Here is a 25,069-nt window from a genome sequence, read left to right on the forward strand (position 1 = left end):
AAAAGTCAGACATGACTGAGCAACTAACACACCCACACGCGTATACACACATAGACCCAGCTTCACGGGCATGTGGCCTGTGTAACTGCACACAACCCTACCACCTAGAAGGGCTCCATGCTGTGTTTACTGCTCTGCTCTTGCTGTCGTGAAATTCTCAGTAATTTTTGAGCAAAGTCCCCCATTTTCGTTTTGCACTGGACACTGCAGATTAGGCGCTGGTCCTGTTTATACCTGTCTCTCGAGTTGTTGGAAAGGACTGCAAGTGTTAAGATCGGTCTGCAACCTAGGGCTGGTATGTAGGAGGTGCTCCTGGAAGATAGCTACTGCTACCTGCATTATTCTCATATTGCTGAGGCCACGTATGTTATCTGGCCCTGAGCACTAAAAGTTTTCTAAAAGCTGAGTGGATAGAGTTGAATCAAAGACTCAGCCTAAGCAACCAAGAGAGACCACTATACCTCTTAGACAGCTTGCATGTGAAGCTGAAGAACCTTCTCAAAGCTCCCTCAAGTTGGTAATATGTTTGCACAAATCAGTGACTTCTCTTCCTCCCACATGGCACTGCAGACCACAAGCAGATGCTCTTTCCCTCTGATGGCACTGCTAAGTAGACTAGCCATCAAGACACCTGGTAAGTGGCCAAGCAACCAAAGAAAGAGTCCATGCCAAGCAGGCAAGCATCGCCTTGCTTTAGAGAGAGAGGCAGTGACTATGGACCAGTGGAGAGAGACAAAAGGAGGCTGATGAAGGGAGATGGCATTCATTGTTCACTTTGAGCTCTGCTGTTCTGAAGAAGATAGTTTGCGGGGCTCTTGGGTATGAGAGGAGTTTCTTTAGGACTGGGTATGAGCAGACCAAATGAAGAAACTTTGTGCCAGGGTACACTGTCCAAGATGCTGAGATGGCAGATCAACTAGGTGAATGGACCTTGACCTTTACCAGGGCTCAGCCACGTCACCAAAGCAACTCAGCCTCCATGCACCCTGTGTTTGGCAGTGGGGTACAGTTAAATATGGTGCCTGACATCACACCATTACTTTTGGCTACATCCTTTCAGGGCTTCTGAAATACAGAATTTTTCTGATAAACAGGACTGTCAACCTTATTCTCTGAGTAAGCATGCTGGAAAAGGCAAGGGCATGAATGTCTGAGTTCCAAAAGGATGGCAGTACCCCAACACTGGATGGAGACCCCATCGCTAGGTGTCATGGGAAGCCTGTTGTAAAATATATGAATTAAAAAAAATCATCTGGTGCAAGGTAAAAAGGAAACTCAAAGATCCACAGCAACAAAAATCATAGCAGCAACTAGCAATTATGGAGCCTTTAATATATGCCAGGCATTGTGTCAGAACTTTATGCTTATTATTATCTCCTTAACTCTGACAGAAACCTTTGCAAGTAATTATTATTAGCATCTTCATTTTTCACGTAAGGAAAGCAAAGCTTGGGGTGGTAACATGACTAACGCTGAGCCATGCAGCCAGAAAATGTCAAGAGCCTGGATTTGAAACCAATCCATCTGACTTCAAATCTCAAACTGTAATTTCTGTCCTGGCCTCATGAGGGGGCCTTTCAAAGAGGCCTAGGAGGTTTGTCAGGTAATTCCTGGATGACAGCACTTGCTGTTAAAATCGAGGAGAGAGTCCTAGCCTTCCCCCTTTCTCAGATGTTAGCCACTTTTGTAGAAGAAAGTTCTAAATTCAAGTCATTCATACTTCACCCACAGTAACGAGAAATCTAGGAACTTAAAATACTGCTTCAACCTTTCCTCTCTCCCACCAAACTGTTTGAAAGGAAAATCCAAGAGGGAAGAGGGGGGAAGAAAGTAATTTTGTTAAAAAAAAAAAAAAAGTTGAAAAATATGCTTTCAAATGAGAAACACGTGTGTGATTATTCTCCCTCTTTTGTCTCTCCCTACCCCCACCAAGTTGAAAACAAGCTAAAACAATACAAACATATACCATGTAAAGACACGAGAAGCCAGGGGTGCCTCGGACGGCAGACAATCCAGCACAGCAACCCCAGTCCAGCTCCATGCCCAATTTTCAAGCTTATGTACAATGACTCCTGGCAAAAAATGTACTTGAATTTTAAAGAGGGAATCTAGCAGGGGTGAACACTCAGGCAGGCTGGAAAGCAAGTGTGTCAGAGGTTTCAGAAGTGCTGGAGTTATGCCATTTTAACATATCATTTCTTGTTTCCCTCTTTCTGGCACAAACAAGCTACAGAATCTCAAAAATTGGGTCATCATTTTTGAATTCCCTGCTTTCAGCACAGCGCTCAGTTGGTCTTATTGACTAGCTTAAAAGTCTGATTTCCTGAGCTAACACTTCCTGTCCATTCAGCTGCAGGGGAGTAATAAACTCGGGGACTGTCTTTCCCACTGGCAACCAATGTGCAATAGTTCTCACAGGAGAGCTGGGTTCTATCCTTGTATTTCCTGATATTATATATTTAACAGCATCAAATATGTCCAGGAAAGTACCACTTCAGAGGCCACCATTCTCCCTGGGAGGCTGAGGTGAGGGAGAACTGACTCCTGGGGGCACATCACCGGGATCCTGATCTCTCAGGGTGACGTCCTTTCCCATCAGCTCTGGTATTCCCTCAGGTATGGCTGGCCTGCCCATGAGGGACACGGGGCTGTGAGCGTCACTCAGAGTCAACAAGAGCCCTTGCGACTCAAATGAGTGGTCCCTACCACGAATTCTGAAACCTCTTGGTTGTGTTCTAGCAGCAGATTTAAACTTATCTCCATCCGGGAGCATGTTTTGTGAATTTTTACTTGATTTTCTAAAATTATATCGAGTCTCTAAACATCACTTTCCATCCCTGAATTCCAGATTGCTAGCAAGTTCCACCAGTTTGTCAGTGTGAGACAAGACACTCTCTTCCCTTTTTGACCAAATGAAAATGGTTCCTACTTCTCTGCAATCACTTGCTTCAGACCAATATAATCTCCTTCCAGTTCAGGCTCTGACTTCAGGACCAGCCTCTAGTAAATACTATGCTAAGGGAACAGGGAACGCATTGTGAGCTGAGTTTCTGAGACTCTTAACACTCATGCAAAAGGCATCAAATTTCAGGAGATCTTCTGGAGCATGAACACAGCCATGGGGGTCAAGTCTGGGCTTGCTTTATTTGACCTTGGTTTGTTTTATTTTATTTAGGCAACCTTTCTTGGGTGGGGGGGGGAGGCGCAAGGAACCGTAAAATCCTTACCTTTTAAAGGAGCCCATTGTTAACAATTTGTTCATCACAGCTCCCTCCACCTCACCAAAAAAGTCTCCAGTCTGTGGGGAAGAAAAGACGACCCAAGAGGAAGTGTAGATAAATAATGTGCCCAAACACCAGAGAAGAAATAAAAATGGACAGAGTTTGTGTCCTGGAGCTGACAGGGGCAAAAGGAGGTTTTCAGGAGTACTGTTACATAAACATGGAAAAGGTCTTAATAGTCATGAGAAGTTATGGGATTACAGAGCAAACAAATAAGCAGATGTGGATGTTTCAAATGCATGGCAGGGGTGGGGGGTGGGGTAAGAGTGGCATTGCATAACATGTGCTAAGTGCTGGAAATAAAACACACATGCACATGTGTGCACATATGTGCACATACACACATGTAGGAGCACATGCACACACACTCTTGAAAGGAGGCAGTAGGCATTAATCTGCTCTCAATTCCTTGTGAGTAAAACACTACTTCAGACAGACAGAAACAGACTGTGAAAGGGCTTCCTAAGCAGTAATAAAAAGAATTGTTTATAATTCCTAAATGACCTGTTTAGGGATATACAGCAGTCTTCTTCCTCGGCTCTATAAATTTCCTACAGTGGAGAACACTTGCTTTCTCTAAGTCACTTTCTGAGGAACACCTTCATTTTGTCCGTAGGCAGCTAATATGTTGACCAAGAATCTGGACAGAAAGCTGTCCAGATCTGGGAAGAGAAGGCTCGGCCAGTCAGACTTCCAATGGCTGACTCCGGCTCTGGGACTGTCTTCAGGGCACTCCCCCAGTGCTAAGCTTATGCTTCCGCAAGTCTAGTTCTTGGTGTTGGCCGAGATTTGCAAACTCTGAATGGTGGAATGAAGGATTAACATCCTCGGGCATCCCTCCAGACTCCTGGAGCCAAGGGGGATGATGTATTCAATATGGCAGAACAGAGCTTGGACCAACAGCCTTCCTCTGCCAACAGACTGGAAGGGGCCAGTGCAGACCAGTAGAGAATCCCCATCTCTACTGTGGGTGCTCTGAGAATTTGTATCTTATGTGGCAGAGAGTAGAGGGCATTACACTCAGAGCCCAAATCACATAAATTCCACATGTGGTATGTGCTCATTCATGTCCAACTCTTTGAAACCCCACAGACTGGCACCTTCCAGGCTCTCTGTCCATGGAATTTTCCCAGCAAGAATACTGGACTGGGTTGCCATTTCCTTCTCCAGGGGATCTTCCCGACCTAGAGATTGAACCTGTGTCTCCTGCACTGGCAGGCAGATTCTTCACAGCTGAGCCACTGGGGAATCTTCTACCTGAAGTTCATAGACTTTGTATTAACTAAATCCTGATTTCCTTATAATGGCGTGACCTCAAGTAGGCTCTTAGGAGTCTTCAGGCAGAAGGGCACATACAGGCTTTGCCAAACAGTCAGAAAAGACGAGGAAAGAAGGAGATGACATTTCACTGACTGAAGACTGAGCATTGCCTTTTTCACTCCAGGGAAACTTGAACTTTTGGCAAACTCTGTGGGTATGTGCTGCTGTTGGGAGCAAGAAGGACATGCACATTTCCTGTGTGTAAATATGCCAGTGTCAATGGAACTGGTTGTTAGATGAAGAAGAATTAACCTAATTGGGGTACAGGAAACCAGACATTAAACAAGCCAAGGCAGGGCAGGCTCCATGGGCTATTCTACCCAGAAGTAAAGGAGGGAACAGAGACCACATGTAGTGGCTATGGCTTAGGAGAGGTCACTATTTCAGTGGTTCATTTTGTTGGCTGGTCCAAGACTCAGCACTTAAAGACATCTGCCATGTTGTCCCCCTGCCCCCCACCCTGCCCCCGCCACAGGACCAGGTTCTCATCCCAGCCCTCCATGATTATGGCAGGACAGCAGAGCTCCTCCTCACAGGAGATTAATTTGGGTTCTCACTCCTCCCAGACACAGGGGTATGTTACCATAGGCCTCTCTATGGCCATTCCTGCTCCCAAGAAACCGACTGAGTTTCACGTGCTTATCCTTCCTATCTAATGTCCATCAACTGTCCAACATCCAGTGACATCCAGCATCTGAGGAGACCATGTGTGGGCAGTTTGAGTCTCAACTATGTAATTATCATCGACCAAAGGTACATTTAAAATCCCACAACATTCTCACAGATAAGAGGGAAAACCGAAGCACAGTCCCACATGTTACCTGGAGCCAGAGTTCACAAATTAACAAGCCACAGAGCTCAGACCCTAAGGAGCCACACTTAAGGATAATTAACTAATTTATTAGGCATTAATGGGTCTATCACACTGTTGACTATTGAAACATTTTAAATGATGTAAATGAAACCTCATTATAAAATGCTAGCATCCTCAAGTATTAGAGTTAGAAGACGACTTCTGCAGTCAACCATCCTCTGTTCATAGAACCCACCAGGAGCCCCGGCAAGTCAAGGGATGTACCCAATATCCCAAATCGAGTTAAGGAAGAAAGCTCACATCAGAAACCATCTGCCTCCACCTCTGGTGTTACTTTCCTATACCATACGGCTAAACTGATTTGGATTTGACTTTAACATGCTAATTTCATTTCTAACTGTAGAGAAAGCATTCAGGCACCACGTTTTAAAGGAGAAACTCATGTTTCTCTGTAACAATGCTATTGATTTTAACTCTTACTTTGATTTCCAAATAAAAGTGGAGCTTTCTTTGCTGAGCACCCTAGTTTGGTTTGTTTCCATCTCTCCCTTCTGCCCCCACACTGCACATGGCTGGATCAAATGAGAAACATTCTTCATCTACATGTGGATTCTTGGCCCTCAGTGTTGAGAACCCAAGTTAATCCAAGGACTCAGATAACTGACTTTTAAAAAGGAAAAACCAGAAAGAAAGCCATAAAGAATAATTATGTTGACATATATACATATATTTGTGTGGATGCATAAATTATATATAAAGATAAAACATCAAAATATTAAAAGGAGGAAACCTCCTTAAAATTACCCAAACTCTTTCAGGCACCTCCACACTTGAGGTAAAGAATTCTATAAATTGAACATTTTATGTGTAAGAGAGCAGACCCTGGGCTCTGCACCCCTCCTCTCCTCCCTGGAGGTAAAATCTCTTTGGGGCCTGCTGAGAAGTAGGCTGTGACATTCTTAAAGGGGTGGAAATAATGTTTTATAATCTCCTGCTATTACCTCTTAAATACAGATCATTGTCTCAAAGTTTCAACACCATATTTCACTTCCCCTGAACCAAGCACAGTCTGGGATTCTTACTGTGAGTAGGTAGAAATTCCTCACTCACCTGAGTGTAGTCTTCAGATACCAGAATAAATCCATTATTGTCTATGAGGTAACAATTCACAGTCTAGAAAATAAAAACACCACAGTTTCAATTTTGGGTCCTCAGACTGCTTTTACATGCAATGATGTACTTCCAACTTGAGAGACACCTATTTTAGGCTGTTTGGGGGGAACTGGAAATGCCAGCTGGTTCTTGGAGTTAAGGCCAAAGTTAAGCTGACCCCAGCTTAAGCTGACTTAACTTTGTTAGTTTTGCAAAACTAACAAATAAACCTAAAACACTAAGCAAGACTTGAACATCCCAGATTGGGATAAAAAGAAAATACATTTAAAAATTATTCATTACAGTTTGTCTTCCTTTTTAAAAATTTATATGACCTGAATAATATTTCCCAGGAACAAAGTGTACAGAGGCCTCTGAACCTGTATTAACAGTGGTTGAAGTGCAGGCTGTTTTGAAAGCAAAACGACAGCACAATGCCATTACTCTAATGATGTATTAATGAAAACACCGTGTCAGCTCAGAAGACCATCAGGGGACCAGGTAATATTTTTTAATTTGTTCATAGACTTAGGCAGGGGGGAAGGGGCAGACTTCTGTTAAAGGGGCCCCTCAGGCCTCCTAAAGGTTTTCAAACTGTGTTTTTAATTGGGAGCTGGATTTGGGGGCAGGGCTGTTAGCTTTTGGTAGCTCAGACTTATAAATTGTAGCAAGGTAAGCCCAAACCTCTGCTTCCCCCACACTACTTTAATCTCAAGTGAATGATTTGCTACAGGCTAAGTTTTAATTACAGTGCTGTGGAGTTTAAATTTAAGGTTTAATTCAGTCCTTGATGTAACTCAGTTTCTATTTATTGCAGCTTTACATACCGACTGCAACATTTAATTTGTAACATATCTTTACCCTGAGCTAAAGTCCCCTAACTCCAGGCCACTGCAGGGTTGTATTTTTCTGGGACATTTACCTATCCATGGAGTTGATTCTAACGAGACACAAAAGTACAGCAGTAAGCTAGTCAGAAAGATGCATCCTTTATTAGTAGGTAATGGTGGAGATTCAGCAGGAAATTAAAAGCCTTGCTAGCACCTTTCAGAAAAGAGCTGGCTGCTTTGGTGAGCAAGTTCCTCTCGGTTATTCAAAGGGGCCAGATGAAGGTCACACTCTTGTTCTTCACAGAAGCCCTTGGCTGCCCGGACACTACATTGGCCCAGCTGAGAGTCCTGACAAACACTCCCCTTTTCTAGGACATAGCACTATGAAAACACTTGCAGAGCCCGGCTGTCCAATATGGCAGCCACGAAGTATGTGCAGATTTACATTTAATTTTAAGTTAATTGGATCATATGAGACAAATTGGAGACATAGACCTTGATGCAAAGGGAGGTTAACCTTCATTCAATCAATAAAACTACCTGTTGAGAATAGGAGTGGCCTCCATATACTGACTCTCCAAATCCTTACAATTGTGTAGAGAATCCAAAGTCACCATAACTCACCCTCCATCCCTAACTATAAAATAAATTCCTACTCAAACATCCCTAGTCAATTGGTATTACTGTTATCAGACCTATAACTTTGTGGTCAGTCTTTCTCTGCAAATATTAGACAATACAGGACAAACACAAGGCAACTAAAAATCTTGGGAAAGAAGCAATATTTCCTGAAGTCTATGAGGGTGATACTGGAGATCAGCTCCAATCACACATGAAACCACATTAGTACCCATAAGAGATAAAACATGCAGGAAAAACACAACATCACCACCAATAACATGAAAGATGCTCCCAGAGAGAATGATTTCAAAAGGAAGAGACTCAGAGAAGCTCCTGGGGAAACTGATTAGACTCCACTATATTTGACCTCCCTTGTGACCACTTTGAGAAAATCAAATATAAAGTGCAGGATTAACTATTTTGATTTTTATAATTTTATCTGAAATATTATACTCCCCACTCCCAAACCAAACGTGTTTTTTGTTAACAGAATTAGGATATGACTGCAGTTATAAATGTATTAAATTTAAATTTGTTAAGTAAAATAAATATATTTCACCATTTCCACTCTATTTAGAGATGAAGCTTCAATAAAATGTTTCATAATTTGATGTAAACATTTGGTTCTTTCCCCACCCTCATTTCTTGGAAATGATGACCTCGTGCCCCTTATAATGGACAGCACTGCATGGAATCAACGTTGGAGTGGGCATTAGGAGACTCACTTCTCAGCTATCAACCTCCGTTTCTACTCTCATCCAATGTGGAAGGAACAGGAGTGACAGTGTGCAACAGATATTGTCAACCTTGCGATTGACAAACCACTGAGAAAATCACAGGTCAGAAGCAACGATGTTGTGTCACTGATGTAGAACTGGGTCCCTTAATCTGAAAGGTGTCATTTAATTTTCATTACAGGCAATATTGTTGCATTAGGGATATTCAGTCACTGTAACGACTTCATAAACATCTCCCTGCCAACAACCACTTGGATTAAATTATTGGGAAGTACAGTGGAATGGAGTAAGGCCCTTGAAGTTAAGTGAGCAGAGTGATGCGTTATGAAAGAATCAGAGTAGAACTAGCCAGATTCAAGTCTGGATAAATTGTTTTCTCTATGTCTCTTTACAGTAGTTAATTGTCTTCTCCATTCTCCCTCCTCTAGTAAAAGGAAATAGAAGAGATATTTTGTCGGCTTTCCCTCACTATGCTACTTCTGCCCCAAATTAAGCCAAACTTCTCAGGAGTCTCCCCATTCCTTTGTCACAAGGGCAGAATGACAGGCTGAAGGGCTTGGGCAAACCAGGAACTCTAAGTTTTGACAGACATGGCAAGCATCCACTCCACAGCCCCCTATGACAAAACATCTAAAGATGAAGTTGTTTGAAAAATGCAGAAATAAAGAGCTGGTGACAATTGCCTTTTTTAAAAAAGGCAACTTTCTTCATCTGCTTGTTGCCTTAATATTGCTCCGAGAAGTCTGATTTCAGGTCACAAAGGCAGGTTAGGTAAGATACCTGAGGTTAGAGCCCCAAACTCGGCCATGGTAATTGGGCCATCACAGATAGTAAGGAAAACTGGGGAGGAAGAGTACTTGGAAGTGAGAGACACAGCACCAAGCCTGAGTTACCTGGAAGGTGGTATTAGCTCTGAGGCTAAGATGCTAAGCTCGAGAGTCAGAGACTTGGACACTTGCAACCAGTAGGACTTTGGGCAAAGCCTTTTAACACTTCCAGCCTCAGTGTCCTTATCCGAATGATGGAGATAGCAACAACTATTTCAGAGAAAAGATTAAGTAGGCCAGTGAGTACAAATTGTTGAGCATAGTGCAAGGTGCATTATGAGTCCCCAAAGAACCATGTTTGTGTCTACTCAGCACCTACTATGTGCCCTCTGCATAAGTATCTTAATGCTGCACATTGACTTTTTTGGAGACAGAAATTATCACACAGTTTGTAGCAAGAGGTTGTGGAGACAAGTCAGCTGATAAGCACATGTGCTCATCTCCCCTTCTAACCAGTTAACTGCTGGAGGACAGGGTCCATCTCTGACTGCATCCCATTGACTCCTCAGGGGCTGGAGGTACCAGAGATGTCAGGAGGGCTCAGCAAATAGGTCCTGAAGGAATGAGTGAGTGTGAGAGAGATTGCCTCTCAGGTTCTGAAGTTAACAGTCCCCTTGGGTGGAATGGAGCTCCTTAAAGTCCTCAGTGAGGCCCACGGCCAGGCCCTCCATGAAGATGTATCTATAAGCCTCGAAGACATCTGGCCAGACCGACTCCACCCAGCAGCCCAGGACACTCAAGTCAAGGGCCCAGGGAGGCCACTGCAGGGGGAGACAGAGGGACTGGATCGGATCCGAGGCAAAGTGTGTCTGATAAGTGTGTGGGAGTTGCGCCAGGTCTTCAGTAGAGAGGAGAAGCCAGAAGCACGTGAACTTAATGAGCCCCCACAGCTGTTTTTAATGGGGACCTGATCACTTGAGGGCAGTTGGAGGAGTGGAGGGACATGGTCTCAAAGACTTAATTAAAATCTATGAAAGGGAATGACACATGGAAAGAGTCTGCTGAAAGGATGGAAAGGGGCCTGGCTTTTCCTTTTAAAACTATGTCAACTAGGTGCCTGAAGCCAAAACTTTAGAGTCAAAATGGGAAATGGATGATGGCTTTAAAGTGCAAAATGGGGACATCTGAGCATCAGATCAAGTTCAACAATCCTGCCTATGCCACACTAATTTTCAAAGTGTGAACCTTCAAAATGATATCGTAGTGAGGCTCCATCCCCAAGGCTGTTAAAGCAGACATTAGTAGTGAGGAAGGCATCCTACCTTGCACTTACTACGCCCAAGCACTAAAATGTGTGTGTGGCTGCCACCTCAGGTTTTGGGTTCAACTGAACCACTACTCTAAGGGAAGGATGTGTCTGCAGACATTTTCATTTGATAGCTAATGTTTATTGAGGGCTGACCACAGGCCAGGAGCTGTGCTGTAAAGTTTCCATGTATTATCTCATTCATCCTCACCATGTCTCTGGGGGTGTTTCTATCCCCATTGTATAGCTGAGGAAACTAAGGCAAGGCTTATTACTTTCAGAGCCACCGTTTGAAGCTACTCTGCCTCCACAGCCTGTACCTTTAACCACCATGCTAGACCACCTCTGAAATCAGTCACTGAACAAGTAACACATATTGTACTTTTCTAACTCTAAGTGGGAATCCATTGCCACTTATTTTTATGTATGAGACTGCACGGAGGCAGTGTTAGGCTGTAGGAAATTACCGCCTCTGACTTTATTCATCAAATTGTTCAACCAACTATTTGTCCATCCAATCAATCAACCAGAAACCAGTCAGTCAACCAACCAACTATCCAGAACACCATCAATCCCACCAGTCAACCAACCATCCATTCAGTCACCCAACTAACCAACCAGCTGTCCTCCGTTCTTTTAACACAAATTGGAGTTAGTAGCTTAACACAGGGCCTTGTGACACTGATTAATCAATGCTACTGTTGAGCTGTGTTGTCTTGAACTGAGCATTACAATAAGACAAGTAATGCCTTAAAGACAAAGGAGAGGTTTGAAGCCACTTGACTAGACTATGAGTGGCATTCACAAACTTACTGAAAGGGTCCTGGTCATAAAACATCACAGGGTACTCTTTCCTTTGGGAAAATTATTTTGGATCTAATGGTCAGGAAACGTTGGACTTTTCTTTTACTCTTTGAATAGTAATAACTCATACAGCTTTATGATTTTTTTTTCTTTTTAAACTGGCAGATATTTAAGGACTGAGCATTTTGTACTTTACCTTCACCCTGTATTTCCTCTTTTATATTTCCTTACTTTTCTTTTGTTTGCCTACTTTTTGGAAATATACTTCTAATCCATGTTTTCTGTGTTGGAATGATGTTTGGTTAGGATTTCTTTAATTCCTGTGGTAAGCAGAAGGAATATAAATGAGTGATCATTTATAAGCTCCACTTTATGTATTGACTAATGGTTTGGCTGACTCAGAGAGAGGAAGGCTGCCTGAGCCAAGGTGAAATGCTACTTCACATGTGGTTGATCCAAGATGTGGGGCAGAAGGTACATGGGACTGGATGCTATAAAAACTTACATCTGATGGTCAAACTTGGGACAGTGGTATATCTTTTTTATTCTACTGCTCATGTGTGGAATTCAAATTTGTCTTCCCAAGACTTAGGGAGTGAGATAAGAAGAAAGAAAGAAGGGAGGGAAAGGGAGTTGTAGAAGGGAAGCAGTATGCTAGGACACAACATTCTGAGTTTTCAACGCTTAGATTTTTAAGCTTCTTTATTACATGGAATTAAGCAAGACATTTAATTTCCCTTATGCTCAGTTTTCCCCTTTGCAAAGTGGGACATATATTCCTATCCATTTCACTAGGTGGTTAAGAAGATGAAAAGAGGTACCACATTGGTAGAAAACTCTGAGAATTGTAGTGAGAGTTTCAAATGTCAGTAATTTGTAGCGTGTTCTATAAAATGCCAAAATCCCAACAGTGCTGTTCATGGGACATTTAAATCATACTCCCCAAGCTCTCCAAAACTATCTGATTGGGAGAAGAAAGAGAAAGAAACAAAGCAAATGTCCCTGGGTTTTTGGAGACTGGTTCACAGCAATCTCTTAGATCTGGCTCTGCGACATATTCCCCCTGTGAGAAGGCACCCTCAGTCATTCAGCCACCGCCACTGCTCCCCCGCCCCAACTTGGTCAGCACAGACACAGGCCCAGGAGACCATCATACCTCATCGTCACAGCTGATGGAGCATTTGCCATCCAGAGAGGCGCACTGTGAGGTGAGGGGGAAACAAAAGGAAACATGTCATTTGGACACACCAGCATCTGCTAAGGCTGCCACCTGGTTACTCAAGGACGGCCCATCAAAGTCCTAGCCTGTTTCATCCAAAGGGAATGCTCCAAGATGAATCTGCCCATCCTCTCTAGGATGAGTACCAGCCCCAGACAGTAATATAAAAGTCAATTTGGGGGACTTCCTTGGCGGTCTAGTGGTTAAGACTTCGCCTTCCAGTGCAGGGAGTGTGAGTTTGATCCCTGGGTGGAGAGCTAAAACCCCATATGCCTTGCAGCCAAAACACCAAAAACATAAAGCAGAGGAATGCCGTAACAAATCCCATAAAGAATTTTTTAAAAAGACAACTTAGGAGTAACCTGGTTCTTTTTCATTTTAATTTATGTTGTCCATGTTAATTTATGCTTTATTCAATAGTGATATCTTTTTAAGACCTCAAATCTTTCAGTAACAATAGATATAATTAAGTATTTATTTAATTTTAAATTATTTCCCAGTGACTTGTTAAAAACTCTGTGTCCATGAGGCATAAATTCCTAAAGTATTTTCATTTAAGAAACTATATACCATCTCAGCATATAGACTTGGACAGATGGAAACATCTTATGTGTTGCCATTCCTGCTGAGTTACTGAACAAACACCACTGATATTACTTAGTACAGAATACACAGTGCAAGTAAAGAATGTTCCCAGATTATCCAAGGCAGAGAAGCCCTCGGCCAAAGAAAGCAGATGCGTGCTTAGTATAACCTAGCTATGCAGAATCCTTCAAAAATAGAAATAAAGAGATTCACAAATAATTGGGCATCATAAGATGTTTAAAAAGTCACTACGCAAATTCACAAAAGTCCCTGATATTTAGAAGAAAAACTTCTCTTCAAGACGGTCACTATTTTGATCTCACAATTACAGCTGTTTTCAGGAGCAAATTCTCTGCTTTCTCAGCATGTGGTGTCTAACATGCTGTCAGTCCTTTATTTTGCACTGAAATGAAAGGTAACCTGAGCAGCCCAGCGGTTCATTTTACAAACATTCATCGGAAATCTGGCACTTTTAGGCTCTGGGTACTCAAATGTGAACACCTGTATAATAACAGTGTTGCTAATGCTTCAACATGCTGATTATAACTTACCTGTCTGCTGGCAGTCCAGAACTTCCTTTGGAAAAATTCAAGTTTCATCTGAATGCCTACAGCTGGGACAAATTATAAATAAAACCAGGCATTAGAGATCTCTTTACACAATTATTTAAGATTATCACAGAAAATTATCTGTCAAGGCAAGATGCTGATGTAAGCATATCAGATAAGAACACTTAAAAACTAAATTTACAGTGAAGCATACAACTAAGACATTTTATTGTTCAGGTAAGGACTTCCCAAGGTTACCTACACTCATATAACTTTTGACAGAACCAACTGAGCACAGTGCACAAGGCTCTTTGGAGAGATGTTACTTGAGTGTTTCTAAAATTCATACACTTGTGGTCAACACTCTCCCCAGCACAGCTGAAAACAGAAATAGAAATAAAAAGGATATTCAGAAGATCATGGTTTTTTCAGAGTTTCTGTTTCTGTCATTAATACATAAACTTGTGTACCTTGTATATTTTGCAAGAGTTTTCAGATATGAAATTTGAAAAGTTAGTTGTCATGGGTTGATGTTTGGAAGTGAGTCACTTGGTCATGATGTGACTTAGTTTAACTGGCCCCCAGTATCCACATCTCAATGATCTTCTCTCCGCAGGAACTCTGTGGAATTATATAGTTCTTTGCTTGTCTGTGAAAAGTTCCCTAAAGTAAGAGTGAAAGCTACTTCTAGTGAGAGAAAGGTACAGAAATGGAAGAGGTTAAGAAAGTGCTTTGAAATTTTGGGAAGAAGAATGCGAGGGAACCTCAGAACTATGCCATGAACAAGCTCACAATATTTCTATGAAGTCAAGACTTAAAAGTAACTCTTTTAGTAACTCTTAAAGCCATTAGAGAAAGTACTCAAGTCAGGGAAAAAAGCTCATCAGATGGCGAGAAAACTTTAGAGGAGATGGAAAGAAAAAATGAGATTGTGCTAGAAACACTATATTCCCCACAAGGGGCACCATTTAGCCCTGGGAAGTTATGCAAACTTCAATCCATGCACCTAATCTTCCCAATTTTTGCCATATCTGCATACCATCAAGGCTTCCCTGGTGGTTCAATCAGTAAAGAATCTGCTAGCAACACAGGACACCTGGGTTTGATTCCTGGGTCAGGAAAAACCCCTGGAGAAGGAAACGGCAACCCCCTCCAGTACTCTTGCCTGAAAAATCCCCTGGACAGAAGAGCCTGATGGGTTATAGTCCATGGGGTCTCAAGAGTTAGACATGACTTAGCCACTAAACCATCACCATCACAGTATTGTTATTTATCTTTCCTCACTTTTTTCTTTTGCTGGAATACCTACAGTAACTTCAATCCACATAATGATATCTAGTAAAAGAAATGGAGAAGGCAATGGCACCCCACTCCAGTACTCTTGCCTGGAAACTCCCATGGACGGAGGAGCCTGGTAGGCTGCAGTCCATGGGGTTGCGAAGAATCAGACACAACTGAGCGACTTCACTTTCACTTTTCACTTTCACGCATTGGAGAAGAAAATGGCAACCCACTCGTGTTCTTGCCTGGGGAGTCCCAGGGATGGGGTTGCAAGAGTCGGACATGACTGAAGTGACTTAGCAGCAGCAGCAGCAGTAAAAGAAATACATGATTACCGAACCCCCCCTCAAAGTTCACTCATATACTTTTATCTTGCCACCGTGTTAGATGCCCCCCCAACACCTCCCACCTTGGGAAAACACTGCTGTGCTGGCTTCAGGAGCTTGAAGATTCATGAAGACTTTGGGCTGTTACTCTTATTACTACCAAGTGCATTTCTACTTCCTAAACAAATCACTGAAGCAAGACCTGAGAGTCATAGTTAACTAGGACATGTACACTTAGACTCATCCTCTATCTTTGCACTTAGAATTTCAAGTTAAGCATAGCTGCAACACACAGAATGGAATTCTCTGAAAGGTACCACGTCAGCACTCTGGGTTCATCCTGCTTTGCCTTAAGTGACCACCATCTTCTGGACCATAAGCTCCCCAGGGACAGGGACACGTTCTTGCTCCCCGCTGGATCCCTGCCTCCAGCAAGGGGCCAAGCACATAGATGGCCCATTGGTAAATGCTTGCTTTTTTAGAAAAACTGTTCAGGTGATAGCATAGTCAGTACCTAGCTAGATAGATAGATAGAAGAGTAACATCAGTGTGAATTATAATCATACCCAAATAAAGGTTTTTCCGTGGCAGTTCTCAACACATTAGAACCATATGGGGAACTTAAAGAAAATGTTCTGATGCCTGGTACCTTCCCCCTCCAGAGTGGGGGAAAAAAAAAAAAGTGAAAGTGTTAGTCACTCAGTTGTGTCTGACTCTTTGCGATCCTGTGGACTGTAGCCCACTAGGCGCCTCTGTCCATGGAATTCTCCAGGCAAGAGTACAGTGGGTTGCCATTCTCTTCTCCAGGAGATCGCCCCGACCCAGGAATCAAACTCAGTTCTCTTGCATTGCAGCTGGATTCTCTAACATCTGAGTCACCAGGGAAGCAACCCCCCTCTCCCCCACCCCGCACCACCCACACACAGTAAGACCATTTAAATCAGAATTCCTGCGAGTGGAGTCTAGGCACAGCTATTTTTAAAACACCCCAAGTGATTTGAAAGTGCAGTCAAATTGAGCATGGCTACTCTACAGGTCTTACTAAAGACAGTAAGTTGTCCATGGAGGAACTACAATATGGGCCATTTGGTCAGACTACAGCAGAATCTGCTCTTCCTAGCTCTGGAGAAAATCTCAGAGAATACCTGTAGGAAGCTGATATTGAAGCCTGAAGATAGTCAATGCAGTTTCAAATGAATCTTGTCTTCCAAAATGCCTGACAAGCCATATCCCTATTGGAGACGAGCCAACTGAGGAAGCTGTAAATCAAGGTGCTGGCTGGGTTTCTGGTCAGATCCACCAGCAGGCAGGGGTGAGAGTGTGCCCTGGATTTAAGAAGGGGCTTGGACCAAGTATCTTTGGTTCTACTAAAGATAGGGAGGGATGGCAGAAGGCTGACTTCCTTGCAGAAGGCCTCAGGACTGCTGAAACATTTAATGACTGGTACTTAATATTTTCGCAGGCCCAGGTCAGCAGTCACAGCAGGCTTCGAGACTCCACAGGATAAAAGCAGAGGCTTCCCTGAAAGAGTCACCCCATGGTGACCTTTCCATGGCGTTTCTAGTCCGAGCAACTCAGAGCTGCCCCTGGCCCACCCATCATCTACTGAGTTCCCCTGTCAGTCACCCGTGCCCTTTCTGAGCACCCTCCCCATTCTCTGAGGGAGGCCCCATTTTCACCTCTCTAACGAAGCGAGCTGCTCCCTCCTGGGTGTTTATCCATCTCACATACTTGCAGCCTGCTATCATCTGCCCCTTTCGGTCTGTACCCCAGCTCCTCAGAGTGCTTTAATCTTGCCTCATGAGTCAGTCCCTCCATCCCATTAATCATGCGTGCTGCTTCTCTCTGATCTCCCTCCAGCAGGCTGCATCCTCTCCCTGGTCCTGATGCCCTAAACTAGACACTGCTTCCCTCACTCCTCATTCACTCCCTGTCTGGGCCATGAGGTCGATGCCAAAGGACTCCCAGACAGTACTGACTACAATGGATCTGCACTGTTTTGCCCTGGCTGTGTTTTTGTTGCCCACATCCCCTCCGGCAACTCTGGCCCATGGTTTCCCACTTCTGAGTTTGTAGTTTGTTCACCTACAAGTTAATATATGTCTCATAGAGAACGGGGCAGACTTGGCCTGGGGGAGTTGACAAGAACTTTGTATCAGATAAAGCGCAGAAATCTGACTCATAGGAAAAGAACAGAGGAAAGATGAGACTTAAGTGCAGAAACAGCACAGGCAAAAGGGTGGAGCCTTTTAAAAGACCATACGAATGGGAGTGGGGAACTTGGTCATGCAGGCTGAGGTCAAATGGCAAATGTCCTTGAATGTCAGGCCAACAAACCTGAAGAGTACCCTGTAGGTCAGGAGTTGGCCCAAGGGCCAAATTCACCTCTTTTTGTCAATAAAGCTTTATTGGAACACAGACAGCCTTATTTGCTTATATACTGTCCAGTGCAATGGCAGCATTGAGTGGTTGCAACAGAGGCTGAATAGCCAACATAGCCTAAAATGCATACTATTTGGTCATTTACAGAAAAAGTTTGCTGGGATCTGCTTTAGGGTCTGAAGAACCATTAAAGATATTTCAGTAGACAAGTGAAAGGACCTCAGATCCATATTTTAGAAAGTCCACAATGAAAGCCTTGAACAAGAAGTACTAGGGAAATGGCCTGGACAGTGGGAGACGAAAGTGAGATGAGCTGAGCTCCTCAGTCACAGCCTCTGGGTGCATCTGGCTAGTTATTTAAGTACAAACTGATTTAAAGCAAAAAACAACAAGCAAACAAACACCAAAAACCCTTTAAAAACCAGAATAAAAATTCCCCATCACAAACAAAAATGCCTAAGGGCATCCCATGCCAATTTTATTCAGAAAAAGAAATATAAGCTTACACAAACATAAATTTAGCTTCTTCTCACTATTTTCATTTTTTGTTCTTTTTTTTTTCCTTTTTTCAACTTTTAACAAAAAAAAATCATCATTATTTTAGCAAATCCTCCCCCTCTTCCTCCACCTCCACACATCCTAAATGGAACCTGAGATATTTGTCATGCCCATCTATCCTGTTCTTTCAACATTTTAAGCCATAATGGTATATTCTGATTCAAGTCAATCTTGCTAATTTAATAAGAAAAACAAGACTGAAATGGTTTTAGCAAAACCCAAGTCCCAAAGAGAATGCAGAAAATTAAAACACCATTCCTGGAGTTTGAAATTTTTTAGACAGTCCAGAAAATCATCAACATATTTCTCCTGGGATTCATGGTTCTCCTAACTTTCATCTGATTACAAAGGCTCCATGGTTCCCTATCAGGAACTTTTAACACAAGGATGGAGACAGAGTTCCCTTTCCATAACTGCACCTGGTGGTTCCTTACTCACCTCCCAGGGACAGAAAAGACCTAGAAAAAAAGTGTTCCCTTAAGATCCTTCCCAGCACCCTAATATTGTGTAAGTTTCCTAGGACAATGACCCTAAGATACCGGGATGGTCTTTGGAAATCAACAAAATAGCAAAGTCATTTTTACCAGAAAAGCCACCCCAAAGAGCCCCAGAGCCTTTCACGTGAAATATTCATGCATCAAGAGCACTGACATTTCATAATTTGGCTTTAATTAGTCGGTTACTATTCCTTAACACACCTCAATACTCTAAAGTACACCTGAGTACTCATTTTCAGCTTAGCAATAGAGACTACAGAGCTTCCGTGTAATCCTTTCCATCCAGTCTTCTTTTTTCCCCAACTTTCTAACATCCTTTCTATTTTTCCCCTCCCTCTCTTCCTCCCATGTTTTTCAGAAATCAGGTATGAGCTAAGTGCTCAACGGATTGAAATGAAGACATGAGAGATGCAACAGCCAGGGATGGAGGCCTGGGGAGGGCAGTCAAATCACTGAAGAAAGGATCACACTTCAGGATGCTCAGAGCTGACAGACAAGAGCACAGAAACATGCAGGCACTTCATTTGCAGAATGTCAGTGATTGTTGTTCAATCACTCAGCCGTGTCTGGCTCTTTGCGACCCCATGGACTGCAGCATGCCAGGCTTCCCTGTCCTTCACCATCTCTCGAAGTTTGATTAAAGTCATGCCCATTGAGTCGGTGAAGCCATCCAACCATCTCATCCTCTGTTGCCTCCTTCTCTCCCTGCCTTCTGCTTCCCAGCATCAGAGTCTTTTCCAATGAGTTGGCTCTTCATATCAGGCGGCCAAGTATTGGAGTTTCAGCTTCAGCATCAGTCCTTCCAATAAATATTCAGGGTTGATTTCCTTTAGGATTGACTGGTTTGATCTCCTTGCATTCCAAGGGGGCTCTAAAGAGTCTTCTCCAACACTACAGTTCTAAAGCATCAATTCTTCAACGCTCAGCTTTCTTTATGGTCCAACTCTCACATCCATACATGACTACTGGAAAAACTACAGCTTTGACTATATGGACTTCTGTTGGCAAAATGATGTCTCTGCTTTTTAATATGCTATCTAGGTTTGTCATAGCTTTCTTTCCAAGAAGAAAGTATCATTTAACTTCATGTCTGTGGTCACCATCCAGTGATTTTGGAGCCCAAGAAAATAAAAACTGTTAATGTTTCCACTTATTCCCCATCTATTTGCCATGAAGTGATGGGACTAGATGCCATGATCTTCATTTTTTGAATATCGAGTTTGAAGCCAGCTTTTTCAATCTCTTTTACCCTCATCAAGAGGCTTTTCAGTCAGTGGTTAGTACACTGGAATTGGGACCAACAGCTGACCTCAAACACTCCAGTCCTACATTGTCCAAATTGGTGGCTACAAGCTACATTCGGCTATTTAAATAAAAATTAAATAAAATTAATAATTTAGTTCCTAAGTTGCATTAGTCACATTTTAAGTGCTAAATAGCCACAGGAGACTAGTGGCTACTGTACTGGACCCAACAGAGCCAGAACATATTCATCACCTCACAGAGTTTACCTGGACAGTCATCACTGATAACAGGAACACAGTAGAGGAACTGAAGACTGATGTCCCTTGAGAATTAAAGTTAACATTCCCCACAGATCTGTCCAAGCTACCCACTCCCTGAAGGTGGAGGAAATGAGGATGACTTACGTATGAAAGATCTAGAACAGACAGACCTGCCCATGTGAGAAGACCTGGATTTGTAAGGGGAAGCTGGTAATTAGTTTGAGAAAAACCCAAAGAAATCAATGCAATATGCTCAATGTGGCTACCACCCCCAAGATTTATTTATTTTGCTTTATAAAATTTGAGAATACAAATTACATTTCCAGTGCTATTATATTCAAATACATTCAAGATGAAATCATGCATGCATCTCATATCAGGTTAACAGACATGCATTCAAGTGTAATCCGAGACTCACCAAAGAACAATGTTACATGTAAAATTAGAAATAAAATAACTTTTTCATATTGTATTCATTTAGAAATAATTTTCTGTGGGCTTGGCCTCAACTTGCAACATACTCCTAAGAGCACAAATCCGGTTTGTAAAACAGTGCTCATCATGCCTGGCACGCAAGCTCACACAAACACCCCTACCTCCATTTGCCCAGTTCCCCAGCCATGTGATATATTCACATACAAATCCAGGAGACAGAAAAATAATCCTACTGCCATCAACAAATTATAACCAGGAAAATATTTACCAAGAGCTCTGGTTGTGAACCCTGCTTCTAAGACAGCTAAGTACCCTTGGGTACATCACTTCACTTCTCTGTCTCTACAAAGAGAGTCACATGAACAGAACTTTTGTGGGATGGGGATAAATAACACAAAATAAAATTATGTGTATCAAAACTCTAAAGGTTTGACAGTGTTGTCAACATTCATATGATGATTTAGTCCTAGTTTCAATCCTTTATGTGTGTATTTCATCATCAAGTACACTTTTCACCCCAATATATTGATACTCAACAGAAAACTCAACCACAATAAATTCATATTGTCCACTACTACCAAGGTCCCTGAGGATGTAATGTTAGGGGGTAAACACTCTACAAAATTATAATACATTGGTGGGGGGTGAGGGGGAGGGCCACGTGAGCACTGGCAAAAAGAAGCAAAAAACAGAAGGTAAGGATTCTTTTTCAGCTGAGCAAGCCTGAAGTGGACTTTTTCCCTTCAGGACTAATGAAAGATGTACTCCACTCTTCAAATCCTATCACTCACCCCTTTGAGGATCGCGATCACTTGTGCATACCCAGGACAAGGCTCGCTAGGTCAGCATCCAGAATCCAAAAGAGTTCTTGTCCCGGACACTGTCACTGTCGGCTCCGTGTGCTCTTCAGCCAGATGACCTGCTCACAGAGTTTCCCAAGGGACTTGCTACTGCCGGCAGCGCGGGGCCAGTCATTTCACCCCAGTGCTCAGGCAGAACATCAGGTTCCAGGGCTTTCCTGGGCTGGCTTGGCCCACATACAGGAGTGTTTTCTCCTAACCGATTCCAACCCATGGGTAGGGACATGGTAGAAAACTGTAATCTTATTAGAGAAAATAAAACTCTAATAAGTTAATAAGTATGTGTAAGGATTTCCTCTGCATTTCATCACTTGGGAGTGAAACAAGTTTTCTTAAAACCCAAATTCTACAAGTAAATACTGGCCATACATTCTCTCAACCAGAAAAAGAGCTTCTTACTGGTCATGTTTCCCAAGGGCAGTGTCTCTCTTTACACTTTGTCCTCAGCCCCGCTCTGACAGAGCCCCTGATTTTTCCTTCCTTTGTGACCAACAGTAATGATTGCTAGCAGTGACAGTAACAAGGCATGGCACATTTGGATTCAAACTTGCCTTAATTAACGGTCAACTGTCATAGATGTTAGCCAAGCCACATTTGTTTAAATGTTTTCTTCTGTTTGTTTTCAAAATAGTTAATTGCAAGTAGAACTAACAATGAATCTGAATGTCATTTTTTTGGAATATTTCATGATTAAGTGGGGGTTTGGAAAAAGGCCATTGTCCTGCAGTGTTAAGGAAAAGAACCCTAACCTTGCTTACATCAAGTACAAGCCCATTCCAGGGGTCTGCTAATGTCCAGGATAAATGACTTACCACATGAATAACCATTTAAAACTGTAATGTGAATTATGACATAACTCATCTGTTAAATATTTCATGTGAAGATTTTAATGAATTGCATGATGGAATGTTGGACAAAAAAGACAACTGAAATCCTGGGACTAATTTGGGCGAAACTGAGAACAGAGTATTCTCGTGGAAATGAGGGGGAAGAAAAGGCAGCTGCATTTATGGCCCCCTGGGTGTCAGACTGGCAAGCCCAAAGGCTTTCTTATAAGATTATAGGGAACCAAGAACGATCAGCAACAATCTTCTGAAAAATATTTAGATCAAAGCCATATTTGTTTATTATAATCTTGATAAAGCCCAAACATTAATCTCCAAGGCATGGTATTATTTCCGAAATTAGGGGGAAAAAACATTCTCACAGCAGCAGACACACCTCACATTTTAGCCTATGCCAAGTGAAGAAATACAATGATAAAAGCGGAGGAGGTATTTTAAATATAACCCCTAACTGATTGCATATTTCACTTCTGCAGTACACCCTGTGGTGCTGGGGTGGAGGGGGTAATCTTTCTTATACATGCTTTTAAGTAACAAAGAGCTACATGATGTATGTCTGTGGTGAGAGAGAGGGAGGGGAAACAGGACTCATTATCACTCGATTGACAACGCGATAGCAGAGGACCGTCTTTGAAGACTCAGAGCTGCAGAGGCTTATTTTAATCTGGAACCATCCCCACCCACCGTCCGTGACTGACTTCTGGGAATGTGTGTAGGAAGGCCTGATTCTTTCGCCTACACATTTCTTTCGTAATCACTTTGTTTTTGTCCTGTCAGAGCTTCTTGGGAGCAGTCACCTTCAGTAAAGAATAATAAATGACAATTATGAATGTTTCCTCCATTTAGATTCTAATTACTTGACAGAATCAATGTTGAAAAGAATTAGCAGGGCCGTGGAATGGAATAATAATTTTCTTTTCACCCCTGAGGTAATCTGGAAGCATTTTTCCAGACCTCATCTAAAGAAACCTATATTCCCTCAGCTTTCTAAGGCCACTGGAGCTGGCATCGAATAGTTTTTGTCAGATCATTTTATGCTCACAAAACTCTTCGAATAATATTATTTCAATAAGGTTTTCAAGCCAATACATTTTTAAAGTCAATTCCCATCCTTTCAAACTTTCAGAATAAAATATTTAAGCCTCAGGCTTCATTGTATTTTAATCAGGGTTACACAAATCAATGTCCATTAAGAAAATTATAAGTTTCCAAATTATAGCTCCCTAGTTAATAATTTCTTATTAGGTCACCACCTAATAACAGTTACCAAAGAGATTATAACAAAATCAAGGGTCAGATTTCCAAACATTTCAAAACCCATAATAGAATGGTCACATATATTTGCCAAACACCTCTGACCTGGATGTTGATGACTGTATTTAATGCGAAGCAGCATTAAAACATCCATATGGGAATGTAAATTGGTGCAGCCACCAAGGAGGCTCCTTAAAAAACTAAAAATAGAGCTACCATATAATCCAGAAATTCTACTCCTGGGTATACATATGGAAAAAAAAAAAGAAAACACTAATTTAAAAAGATACATGCATGCCAATGTTCATAACAGCACTATTTACAATAGTTAAGATATAGAAACAACCCAGTCCCATCAACAGACGATTGGTTTAAGAAGATGTGGTGTGGGTGTATATATACACATATACACACACATATGTACATACAATGGACTATTAGTCATAAAAAGAATGAAACATGACCATTTGCAGCAACATGGGTGGACAGAGAGAATATCATACTAACTGAAGTAAGTCAAACGGCAAAAGACAAACATTATATGATATCACTAATATCTAGTTTTCTAGTAGAATCTAAAACGTAATAAAAATTTATATACAAAACAGAAACAGACTCACAGATAAAGGAAATAAGCTTATGATTACCAAAGAGGAAAGGGGAGACAGTGAGGGATAAAATAGGAGCATGGGATTAACAGATACAAAATACTAAATATAGATTAAATAAGCAACAAGGCTTTACTGTATAGCACAGGAATTACATTCAATATCTTGTAATAAACTACAATGGAAAATAATCTGAAAAGAAATATATATAACTGAATCACTTTGCTATTCACCTGAAATGAACACAATATTATAAATCAGTTAGGTGTCAATAAAAAAAAAAAATCCACATGTATGGTTCATGGAGCTGGGGGGAGGTGTCCAACGACTCTGATTCTCCAGCTCATGTTCTAGGGCACAGAGAAGGAAAGGGACACGTCCCAGCACACCAAGCTCATCTTAGGAAGCCCGAGTCCATTCCAGATCCCCTAAAACTCAGATCCCTTCAGGAATGGGTGGGAACTGTGGTGAATGAGAGCACACCTGTGCTGGTGTCAAGGGAGCAGCTCAACTCAGGCCAGCTGACGCCCCGTG

At 42.2% G+C, this 25,069-nt stretch overlaps 1 protein-coding gene across 1 annotated transcript in view; it reads right to left on the reverse strand.

The window, feature by feature from the left end:
* CACNA2D3 (calcium voltage-gated channel auxiliary subunit alpha2delta 3) overlaps positions 1-25,069 on the reverse strand; it is an 839,655-nt gene that overhangs the window by 69,289 nt on the left and 745,297 nt on the right. Inside the window, exons 28-31 of the mRNA XM_061129193.1 lie at positions 13,988-14,049; positions 12,789-12,833; positions 6,526-6,588; positions 3,228-3,298 (exon numbers count right to left, since the gene is read on the reverse strand). Coding sequence (XP_060985176.1) covers positions 3,228-3,298; positions 6,526-6,588; positions 12,789-12,833; positions 13,988-14,049 — 241 coding nt within the window. The remainder of the gene's footprint in view (positions 1-3,227; positions 3,299-6,525; positions 6,589-12,788; positions 12,834-13,987; positions 14,050-25,069) is intronic.

Source organism: Dama dama, chromosome 24 (assembly GCF_033118175.1).
Source record: "Dama dama isolate Ldn47 chromosome 24, ASM3311817v1, whole genome shotgun sequence".
NCBI lineage: Eukaryota > Metazoa > Chordata > Mammalia > Artiodactyla > Cervidae > Dama > Dama dama.